The 12,834-nt window shown below is 36.6% G+C and overlaps 1 protein-coding gene across 1 annotated transcript in view; it reads left to right on the forward strand.

Moving 5' to 3' along the window:
- Positions 1–448: 448 nt before the first annotated feature.
- LOC124356096 (peroxidasin-like) overlaps positions 449–12,834 on the forward strand; it is a 201,300-nt gene continuing 188,914 nt past the window's right edge. Inside the window, exon 1 of the mRNA XM_046807289.1 lies at positions 449–652. Within this exon, the coding sequence (XP_046663245.1) occupies positions 480–652 (173 nt within the window). The 5' untranslated portion in view covers positions 449–479. The remainder of the gene's footprint in view (positions 653–12,834) is intronic.

Below are 12,834 nucleotides of genomic sequence, written 5' to 3' on the forward strand. Positions count from 1 at the left end.
GGTAGAATTAGTACGATATCGTTAGAAATATGTTCACCCCTTTTTTAAATTCAATATTACCTATGTATAAGCCAAAATACAAAAAAAATTGAACGCACTAGAGTAATGTATGAAATTGGGTCATAGCTTATTTGACTACTTTTATTTGACTCTTAAAATTTAATATTTTTGCCTAAATAGTAATAAAATGTAACTATTTGTTAAAATAATAAAGAATTCTTAAAAATAAGCTAATTACTTCAAAATATCATATTTCAAGAAATCCCGCCATGTAATTTTAATATCTCGTAACGCACAATGTGATAAGATCTGTAGACTGCCTAACAATAAATGTTGCTCGACAAAGACGATCGGTCAGTGCGAGCGCGAGTTTGCGCGCAAGTCACGTGACAGTGCTGCTGCGGCCGGCTCAGCTGTTGAGAGCTTTGTATCTGACAAATCCAGCTAGCCTCAGTCGCGGCGCGGCCTCCGTTTGTGTCATGTGGCCTCTGTGCCGGTGTTTGTGCGTGTGCGTGCTACTCGCCGTCTACTGTGGCTATACTTGTGCTCAAACTATCTGTCCGCCGAGATGTCTCTGCTTCAGGACGACTGTCCGGTGTATGTTCCTCTCTCTGGACAGGGTTCCTGAGGTACCGCCGGACACGACTATTCTGTAAGAAATTAAAATTATTACGTATTTGATACATATAATGTTACATCCAAGAAGCATCCTTCACACCATATCCATAGACTTCTTATTCGCTGTTTATATGAGACAGGATTTAATAAAATGTATTGACTACAATTAATAAAACCGTATAATAACGCCTTTGTATATTAAAACATTTTTCTTTTAAAGAAAACTCAAATACGTGTTATTGCGCTAAGTATTTTACTCCTAAAGTTTTTTAAGTATTACAATAAAGTATTACAATATTATAATATATAAGGAAAAGTATTTAGGCTAGCCCCTCCTCTGTATCGGAAACGCTATTTCAAAGGTGTATGCCATAATAAAATTACCTATTAACGGTGTGGATCTAAATTATATCGTATAATTAGCATGAAAATACTCTACATATTGTTATTCGAGTTAAAAAGCGATAAATCTACGTATAAAGTGTTAACCAAAAATAAGTTATTTATATTTTACAGAGTTAATAATATGTAAAAACGTGAATTTTTAACAGAGTTTATTAAAACGTGAATAATAATGGTAGTTTTTATTTTTTTGTTAGTAATAAATGTAAAAGGTTTTTAATGTTTAAGTCTTGTAAGAATTTAATAGCAAATAACATAAAGGTTAGTGATTTGTAATGCTGATTACGGTGCAGATTTATCGTGTATACCTCTGAAAATATTTCTTTTAAATAACTCTTGCAATGAGCCTAAAATATGCGCATAGTGGTGTTTTAATGTCCTATGCCCCATATGCTTAAATATAGTTTTTTAAGATTTGCAAATTACTATCAAATACAAAACATTTATTTTTATATAACATTTCAAACCTCGTTTCCTGTGACACATGTTTACTTTATTACTAATCGAAACCAAAAAGTTACTTAGTACCTCGCAGATAACGCCTACTTATGTGTATCACTCCATGTCATGTAAATGATAACTAACAAATCATTACAGTGCGAATCTAATTTAAAGTATGAGACACTTTACTATCTTATGAGCTGATAATGGCAGTCTTTCCATTTACCTCATGATGCCATTTGTGACATGTGAAACCCACCTAAACAAAAGGTTTATGACAACAATATATCAATAAAGTCCGTGACATTTACTACCGTCTAGTGGTGGTGGTGTATTTAAGGAGGAAGTCATTTGTTCCTGGTGAGACGATCAAAGGATGTGCGGTAAATCAGTGACAAGTAGGGGAAAGTGGCATTCACTCAGGACTCATAGTGCGAACAGCTTTGTAATAGACTAATTTCATCATAAATGTGTTAAACTCAAACTATTAAATTGTGCTAATATAGGTGTACTTGAATCTTCGATATTATTCATTGATCCTTTTTTATAAAAAAATAATAAAATTACTACTTGAACAAACTGAGTTTTAAACACAGAATATTATAAATATATTACAATAAACATTTATCAATGTTATTAATAATGAAATTTGTATAAAAAATAATTGCTGAAAACCACTGACCTTATGTTGTATATGGAAGTGCATAATTTTAATTTTTAACAACACAAAATTTAATTTCAAAATTTAATTTTTACCTCATTACATTATTACCTAAGTTATTATTTTTTTGTCGTACTTTCTTCTGAATTAGATGAATTTTATGGCTAATCGGCATAATATGCGACTTTTAGAACATATTTGTCGATTTAAGGCCATTTTCTGAACATTCCACGGCAAAGACTGTCTTTAAAAACTTGTTAAAGAAGGAAACGTGATTTTAAAGTTCTTGTAATGTACGAAAATTATAATATACTAAGGAACACTCCTTTCCGCTTCTCCGGCTAATCACGGTTGGCTGTGTGTATTTTATTTCTCGGCTTTATTTATCGTGAAGGTAAATAAAATTCATTTACGGACACTGTTTCAAATTCTCAAGTATGTATCATCCAAAATTGTCAATGCTAATGGTATTAATATATTCATTGATTCAAAAGAGTCAATCGGGTCAGATAGTAGTTGGTTGGAAAACTATAACTATTTTATCTGCTATAAGATAAAAATTGTATCATGAAATTTTTAATAGATACAATTATAAATAGTCCTTCCGATAGTTCTGAAAACGTAAAACTTCGCTAGTAAAACGATTCAAATATAGTCCAATTAGAATCTATATTTGTTATTGGATATGCATAATGAATGATGCATGGCCGGATGGTGACATGAAAATGATTCATTGTGGTTATACTCATAGCAAAGTATACTCACTGGAAATATGAGAATCCATTGTTATAATATTTCATAAGTATACAATGATTTTATCAGGGCAGACCCCTGTTCACTTCGGTCCGCTATGATTGTTTCTTTTATCTTAAAATTGTCTTACGTAACGACAATTTCTGAATGTACAAACCTCGGCGAATTTATTGATTGCACTTCGTCTGTGCTTTTGTGATGTGTGGTAGTGCTTCGATTTCTCGTACTCGTGACTTGCATTTTGTGCAATCATAATGCCTATGTTCATTTTCTCCTGCCGGACTCCAAGCAATTTTCGGGTATATTTGGCCCCTTTTCTTTCTCTTCTTATGTACTAATTATATTCGCACTTAACGAAAAGGTATAATTATATATTTCTAAACGTTGTGTTATACATGTTGTAACATATAACGATATCAATGACCGAAATTCTATTATCCGTTCAACCCCAGATTGATAATCCTTCCATTTCTTATGTCTCGCAGCCAGAAGATAACTTGTTATAAACTATAGAATTGTTTTTTTACTTGTACTGTTTTTTTAAACTGGTATATGAAGGTGCTGAAGGAACAGACTATTAGCTTACAATACTAATTTACTTTAATTTAAACACGAGCGTCGGGGGATATACAGGATATATATATATCCAACTCAAACATCCATCCATACATGTTACTGAAGTCATGTATCTTAGAGAGATCCAATTATTTTAAAACCAAACGATGGATTAGAGTTGAAGAAACATTTCTGTCGTATAAGTTTGTTGCAAACCCAGAAAGAGTAAGTAAGTAAATTTACTTAGTTACCCATAATTTTCAATTTCTATACTCGTTTTGGGGGTGTACATTGAGTACCATACTCCATACTTTATCTACTAAATATTTCCTTCCAGTTGGGTCGACTTACTCTCAGCTTTGAGTGATTTTAACAAATTTTAGCCATTGCGGAAGCTATAAAAGTCTATTTTTATCCTTTGTGCAAAATACAAATTGAAATTACTATGTTACTTTATTATTGTAATGCACAAATGTTCTATATTGTGAGGTAGAAGATAAGCACAAATGTTGTCTTGTTCTGTTTGCTACTTTGACCTACATAATAATTTCAAAGTGTATCTCTTATAAAGAATTTGTCGTACTTTGTCTGCCAAAATAATAAAAAGATTTTTTTTCCCTATGCACCACGTGTAACCCCTAATAATGTGCCAAATGTCCAGTCTGTGGTACATATGGAAGTACTCAATCTTTTATGTCTGTGGATGAGTCATCAGTGATGATCACGTCACTATAAACACTTTCGCTCCCACAGCGTACACAAGCTGAGTCTGTGCGTCGCCCACTACTATACCACTGCATCGCTTAGAAGTATTGGAAGCTAAAGTATATTTGTTTGGAGTTGTACGATAACTGAATAAGAAGTAATTTATTAAGAAGAGTTTAAATATAGAAATATAATTTTTATTCTCATTCTTTTTTTACTCATTCTTAGATGGAATTAATCATTGAAAACCCCAAGAAGCTTTCTCATACACTCCGTCCGGAGTACATTATGCCGATTAAGGAGACATTAAGAGGTAGGGGAGGCGTTGATACTATTAGGGCATTCCCAGGGATTATTCACGGGACATTCAATTTTCTCCCATTTTTAAAAGGCTACCTTCACATAAACACATTACTTTAACTGACTACCACTTTATTTTAAAATAATTTAAGTCCTGTAGTCTTGTTGGTAGTAGTATCCACGCAGCGACGATTGCATTCTGTTTATTAGTTAGTACCCATGATGATACTACGGGAAGGGTTTCTCTGGGTAGTAAATAACCTCTCGGCAATCTATTGCTTGGTAACATTCTCACATACCTAAACTCTATATATGTTGAAGGGAATAATTATGTTTGGTGTATTTTTATTTATACTTTTTGCCGAATGTTAAGTGGAATATAGTAAAGAAAAGGAATACAGAGTACAGAATAAATGCATATGGTCACACAAAAAGACCCTGAAAAGAAAAGACCGTGCCTCACCTTTTCAGCCACCTTTTACGACACGCAGGTGTAAAGCCGACTTATTGTAAAACACCCCTTTATTGCACTTCTGTACAAGAGAGCCTGGCATTAAGAGAAAAATTCCCCGAACATCAAATTAAACTCTTTAGAAGGAAACCTTCTTTTCGGTACTATGTTGTACCCTACCTCTTGGACAGGTCAATAGTGCAGTCTATACAAATTTAAATCTAAAAAGTGAAGATGATTCGTAAAATGACTCCAAGTACTATTTAATTTGCATATTGTACGCAGAAAGCTTCTCACTATCTGTCCTCTATGTTTTATCCTTTATCCCGAACAAACTCTAAAGACCGGCAAGAAAACGGTCCCTGATATGATTGGGCAATCATTTCTTATCATAGCTGAACTTATTCATAATGGTTATGAAGCGCCTATTATTTACTCTGCCCTATTTCAGTATTCCATGACAGTTCACAAGGCGTCTAAAGAAAAAACTGTGTTCTAGAAAACTGACAGAAATGACCAGACGCCACTTAGTCTTAAAGTAGCAATTACTTTCAATTAATAAATCGTTACTCTTGCCTATTTTACAGCTTGGGGAACCTGAAGAAATTTCCCAAAACTTTCCTGGAATCATAATATGTTCGATGAAATGCCCTGAGATGAGTCTTGTTTATTGAGAGGTCGCTTTATCTGCAATATTTATCCTTACTCTCTACTCCGGGACGGGCTTCAAACAGCCTACATACATGAGAATAGGCGATGAATGCCAACAAGCTACTTTGTATCCACTTGGCTTTGGACAGAGATAGCACCTAAGACATGGAAATGAAAAGTATTTCCAGGTATCCTTGAAGTCGATAATATAATCGTAATTAATTATAACTTACGGGGTCGGGTCTAAAACTTAATAGTGTGTAGAACTTAATTTGTTATGAATAAAACCATTTCCAAATATGTATGAGTCAAAACAACCATGAACCATATTAAAAAAATCTAGGCCATAACGTATGACTATAAATACTGTATGGTGTCTGAAATTGACTTATTGTCACATGGCCATGCTTAATTTCATGAAAAGTTTCCAATGAAAAAGACAGTTTTCCACTAACAACTGGAATATTTTTTAAGGAGAAAATTATTAAATCTTACAAACCTATTTTCTCAAAAAATGTGACAAAAATAGTGAAAAATTCAGCTTCCAACCCTACTAAGAAGTAGGGTGTCAGGCGGTGAGTGAGTCAGGTAAGGTGTTGGTAAGCAGGTTTCGACCTTCAGCTGGACTAGAAGACATCAACCTCAAGCAGTAGAATGCGGCTTCACCATCTATTGTAGCGCCCATCCTCTCTCCATTCCTTACCCCCTTTGTTACTGGTAATGTAAAAAGTCAGCCTTAAATCTCGCTTCAATAGCTCTATCGGAATTGAATATTTTGCGAGTTTTCAATTCCTAAATATAATTGGCGGTATTTTATATTTGAAAAATGAGCAGATAATGATGAACTAAAAATTACATATAAGACTAATGTATTTACTTAAAGTAGTAAGACTTTTATCTAGTTTATAACATACTCTTTCTATTTTTAATTTAGTTCCATTTGAAGTATGTATTTTATATTAATATTCATCATAAACAATGTGTGTTTTTTTAGTGAAAAATATTGATAGGCGTTACATGTTTCATATTATCAAATAATGTTAATTATATTTGTTCATACTCTTCTATTAAAGGGTGCTCAACATGCTAGTAGCACTTTAATTGATTATATTAAAAATGTTAAAGAAATAAGTTCCTAAAAACCATTTAAGTTGTGATTAATCTTTCCTGGAATAGAATTACGGAACTCTCGGTTAGACTGCGGCAGCCTACCTTTACGCTATGATTAAGGCGATGCTATTCATTTCTTTAGGAAGGAGCATCGAGATTAATAAGTGCTTACCTGTGAAATATTTCTGTTTTTTACAAGTAAAATGTATATATCTATCCTCCGACGCTCGTGTTTAAATTAAAGTAAATAAATATTGTAAGCTAATAGTCTGTTCCTTCAGTACCTTCATATACCAGTTTAAAAAACAGTACAAGTAACAAAACAATTCTATAATTTATAACAAGTTATCTTCTGGCTGCGAGACATAAGAAATGGAAGGATTATAAATCTGGGGTTGAACGGATAATAGAATTTCGGTCATTGTTATCGTTATATGTTACAACATGTATAACACAACGTTTAGAGGAAATATACCTTTTCGTTAAGTGCGAATATAATTAGTATATAAGAAGAGAAAGAAAAGGGGCCAAATATACCCGAAAATTGCTTGGAGTCCGGCAGGAGAAAATGAAAATAGGCGTTATGATTGCACAAAATGCAAGTCACGAGTACGAGAAATCGAAAGCACTACCACACATCACAACAGCACAGACGAAGTTGGGATACTGACAAGAAAATCAATGTTGGGTTTTCCTGCGGCCTCGCGGCGTGTCATCTGAAACAATGAGATATTAAGGCAATGGTAGGAAGGAGGAAGGGATTCTATTGAGTAATTACAATTTAAAGTCAACATCCATAATTTGTAGTTACACTTTAGTCAGTTTGAGTTTAACATCTCTTGACTGAAGATCTTTTCCTGTGAGATATTTAGTAAGCAATGTTAGCTTGTAGACTAAAAAGTATGCAAGTGGTAGTGGTTTCTCTTTATAGTTTTGAGAACATATGTAAGAAAACCCAGTAGTACATTTTCTTGTTATTTTTGATAATGGTTTCTCCACATGTCTAATGGTACCAAATGTTGTATATAAATATTGAATTACCCTTTCTGCGTGTGGAGTTTATAGAACTCCAGTGTTTATAGAAACCGGAGAAAGTCGGTCATGTTGAAACGAAACACAATATGGCATGTCAGTCAGGTCCAAAATACACCACATTCGAGTCGGACTGCGGAACAGGAACTACATGTCGATTTAAAGATCGAAAGCTTTGAGCAGAACCAAATGTGCGTTCGTTGGCGACGTTGTCGAAGCGGAGTTCCTTGTAAGCGTTTGGCTTGCGGCCATCCCAGTGAGTAAGGCAGACTCAGTAACAAGCGAGTGAGCTGGCCTTCCTTGTCGAGTCTTTGTTCTAATTCCTACGAGGAATCCGTTACATGTTGCTAGAACTATTTACTGTTTGAAGTCGACTAAAATTATAATAGGATGATCTGTTACATATTCTAGATAAAGGACTATTTGTTATTTGAAGGTGACTACAATAATTATAATAGTGTGATCCATTAAATTTTGCAGTTAAAGAAGTATTTGTTGTTTGAAGGGAACAGTAGAAATACAATAGTATAATCCGTTACATATTGCATTTAAAGAAGTATTTTTTGTTTGAAGGGAACTAAAATTATATTAGTATGATCCGTTACATTAAATTAAAGAAGTATTTTTTTGTTTGAAGGGAAATAAAATTATATTAGTATGATCCGATACATATTGCAATTAAAGAGGTGTTTGTTGTTTGAAGGGAACTAGAAATATAATAGTATGATCCGTTACATATTGCAATTAAAGAAGTATTTTTTGTTTGAAGGGAACTAAAATTATATTAGTATGATCCGATACATATTGCAATTAAAGAGGTATTTGTTGTTTTAAGGGAACTAGAAATATAATAGTATGATCGTTACATATTGTAATTAAAGAAGTATTTCTTGTTTGAGGGGAACTAAAATTATAATAGTATGATCCGTTACATATTGCAATTAAAGAAGAATTTGTTGTTTGAGGGGAACTAAAATTATAATAGTATTATCTGGTACATGTAATTTCTGTATTTCCAGAGGCCATGTACTTTATGCTATTTTCTAGTTAATGCAAACTGTAAGACGGATTATTATGGTAATAATTAATAAAATTACCAACTACTAAATAATAATAATAATACTAGTTTATCTATATTGGATGCTTGATACGCGTTCTAATTTAATTCCCGATGACAAAAAATAATAATCATTTTAAAGAGAAGGTTGAAGTTGTAACGCTCTTTCTAATTTCTACGTTGTGAGTTTGAAGAATATAATGCAATCCTAATCTCCGTATTAAAGTTTAAATCTATGATTGTCTTTCTTGTTCACAAGAAAGACAATATGTTTCGTTTGTGAATATTACATAAAACCTAAAGTTAATAGACATGTATTATAAATATAAACTATTTATACCAATCAGATTTACAAGTATAATGGTTAGCAAGACAATATGGACTGTGGTGTTTGCTACGGGTGAAGAAGTCCTGGAGTGGTTGACATTCTCATCCCGATGCAGTCTGGTACTTTTCGTGGAGGTGAAACTGGTTCGAAAGGGAAAGTGAACCAAAAGGAGGACGAATCTAGAGAAGATTGCGTTCTCCCAACCGTGCGATCTTACCTCTAAGGTCATCCAATCAAATCATCCACCATTATACTCAACTTTCATTATCTATGGGAAGTTTTCAACAACCAGTTGACATTTTGCTCGCAGAAAGTCACACAATACTTTTTGGCGGTTTTGCATTGGATGACTGTCGTAATCTTAGTTATAATTTAAGTTCAACGGATTTTACGGAACGTAACTGAACTTTGAATTAATGGTTGGTAAAAATATAACATTCTATTGGGATTTGGAATGCTAATCACGTGAAAAATAACTTAACAACATTTAACAAAACGCAAGTTTACCAACATGAAACGCAAATTTAAGAACATGATAGCTTTATAGGTTGAGCAGTATAATATAAAATACCTCCTGTGATCGAATTACATGTTCATTTGACATTTTACTTAGTAGAACGGAAACTTTAGTGGAAACTCATCGATCCTCCACTTATTCTGATGTATAGCGGAAATAACATAAATTTTATCTTAACATGTAAATTGTAGATGCTGAGTTTAGTTCCAGTCCACCTTCTTTTTATTGCAGCGTCTGGAATCTGACGCTGTCACAGACGACCCCTGGAGTCTGGAGTCATGGACTATAGAGATCAGGGATAAAACATCGTGGTGCACTCAGTTGAGCATGGTTGGATCTCTTCAGACGAATATGACTCCAAATTCCAGGAGTCAAGTCTGTGATGCGTCAGATTCCAGACGCTGGACTATGAGGAAGGTGGACTGGAGCTAAACTCAACATTCACATGTAAATTGATTATGTGTGGAACATTCCAAACCCTATCAGGCACAACTTTATCCTTTATCCTAAATTCTTCAACAGCGTTAACCTCATAAAATTTAATTTTGGACAAAATCTGATAGAAACTATACAAATATAATTATTCCACTGTTATCGGTACTTACTAAAGTTACGCTGTAGTTTTTAAAAATGTATATTACTTCAAAGCGATTCAATAAAAGTTATGGTCTTAAAATCCTTTTGTATCATTTTTAAATACACGCTTACCATTCTCGTTTTGGTGGTATTTATTTTTGCACTCGAATAACGGTTCATTACCAATGGAATACCCAAGTTATTAACGGTATTGATACAAGCGACATTGAGGTTGGTTTTAATGATATCAACCAACTGCATACTTTTTCACAATGAGTTAAACCACAATCGAAATAGGTTAAACCCACAACGTGTTATTACAGAGACTCGCAATTCTCTGTTTTGTGGCGGGAACAAACAGTGCAGCCAAACAATGATGTCACCCGTAATTTCAAAGCGCGTATGCGATTCTGTCCGCCTGCTTTACTACAGAACCGCGTTAATTTACCTTGCTGTTTACTTTTAAAACGCGGTATTTATTTTTTCACACATATAAGTAATGTTATAACTAACCGTTGTCTTTCTACCACTTTCATTACAATGATATAATCCTCATGCGCCTGTCTTGTGCGTGTGTGGAATAATCCTTTAAGTCATTTAAGGTACGAGGAATTTGATTAGTTTAATCTTCTTTCACTATTTCAGTATAATAAGAGCTAAAAGAGTGCTGACTCAAGGCTATTTTAGTTAAGTTAATGAAAACGATGATCGGCATCAAAGTAAAGCGAAAATGATGTCAAAGCCAATTACACTGATGTACGGTGATATTTATTGAAACATCGGTATTCTGTTACTGAATATTTATATATTTTTACAACACTATATTGTTACACGAAACGAAATATCGTTTCGTAAGGATATAGGAGCAGTGGCGTAGCGAAGGGGGGGGGGTCCAGAGGGTCCGGACCCCCCCCCGAAACTTTAAGTCATATTAAAAAATAAAGCATGGAGCAGGAGAAAAAAGGAGAGTTATCATTTACTTTTGTATATAAACATTAAATTTATTGATTAAAGTGACCGTTGTTAAAAATACAATTGTCCTTTCGTTTAAATCATAAAGTATCAAACGATACTTTTGGGCTCGGCCTTTCGGATAGTGTAGTGTAATCACGGTATTGCTATAGAGCGCGGTCACGTGACGTCGCAAAGCAACCTAAACTGTAACACGGCGAACATTCGACCCCTAGCGCTCGTTGTGACCAACAACTCCTGGAACAACATGAGTGACATCTTCAAGAAGATGGGACAACGTGCCTTTGGAAGCGCCGGGCAGCCAGCTAAGAGGCCTAGCTCTCCACCTGCCAGCTCGGCGCCTAAGAAGGTTGCTGCTCCAGCAAAGGGCCTTTTTAAAAGCCACAAAGTCACCACTGCTACTGTGACATCTGACCAACCTACGGCTCCGGGTTCTACGCCCAGGATACCCTTGCTGTTCCTGGACAGTGTTCAGGACTGGCCTGCCCACGCCAAGAAGTTGGAGGAGTTGGCGCGGGACGGCCTGACGACAACATTCCGCGGTGCTCACTATCGCTTGAAAGTGACCACCGTGGAGGACTTCAGGGCAGTTCAGCGGTACCTATGTTCCAAGAAGCTGCCCTTCTACACTCACAACCTTGGGCGTGAAAGATCGCTTAAGGTTGTAATGAGCGGACCGCCCGACACCGATGATGTGGAGCTCTTTGATGTCTTAACTGTCGAGGGCTTCGCCGTCGACGAGGTTGCACGACAGCCAGGGGATCTACCAGGAGCTGGCTGATTACGCTGACCAGGGACAGTGAGCGAGAGAACCCTGACACCAAGCGGGCTTTCCAAATCTACAACGTGACAAGCCTGCTCTATATAAGGGTCTCAGTCACTGTCTACAAGAAGCCGGTCGGCCCGCCGCAGTGCTACCGGTGCCAAGGTTTTGGCCACGGCTCCGGCAACTGCGGGATGCCGAGAAAATGCGTCCGCTGCGGGGAAAATCATCTGAAGATGAACTGCCCTAAAGTCTCGACGGAGAAGGGCCATTGCTGCAACTGTGGCGGCGATCACAACGCCAACTATCGTGGGTGTCCAGCCTACAAGGAGGCCATAGCGGCAGCTGTCCAGTTTGGCCGCAAGTCCCGGCCAACCAAACCAGCGGCGAGGCGACCAACGGCCCAGCCGCCCAAGCGACCAGCGCGGGACGAGTCACCAGCGGACTCCGTATTGGAGAGTGAAGCTGAGGACGACATGCCGCAGAAGAAGAAGCGCCGGAGGAAACTCCGGAACCCAGCCAACCAACTTCCTCGCCCGCCGGCATCTATGGCTGACCTTCCGGTCACACAGAGGCCCAGGGCAACTCCCAGGCAGAAACTAGAGTGGCCACCTACACCAGCCACTCCGCCGCAACAAACGGAGGCGCCAGCAGCTGACGCAGCAGCAGAAGCAGCCGCCCCCGCCCAGCGCAGCCTACAAGCCGTCTTGAAATAGCTGCACAGCTGACCGCCCTCACCCGGCTCTTCAATGAAGCAGTGGCCCTCAGTGGCACACCGACCAGCTGCTACACTTCTGCAGGAGCAAATTGTTCCAGTTGACAGGCAAGTCATTGAGCTCAACTGCTCAGATACTGCCCACAGACCAGGAGGAGCGCCCAGAGGCCATCCTAGCGACCCGACTTGGACTTGGACGGTTTAAATTAGCGACCACTTCGTTAAAA

This window comes from Homalodisca vitripennis, chromosome 1 (genome assembly GCF_021130785.1).
Source record: "Homalodisca vitripennis isolate AUS2020 chromosome 1, UT_GWSS_2.1, whole genome shotgun sequence".
Taxonomy (NCBI): domain Eukaryota; kingdom Metazoa; phylum Arthropoda; class Insecta; order Hemiptera; family Cicadellidae; genus Homalodisca; species Homalodisca vitripennis.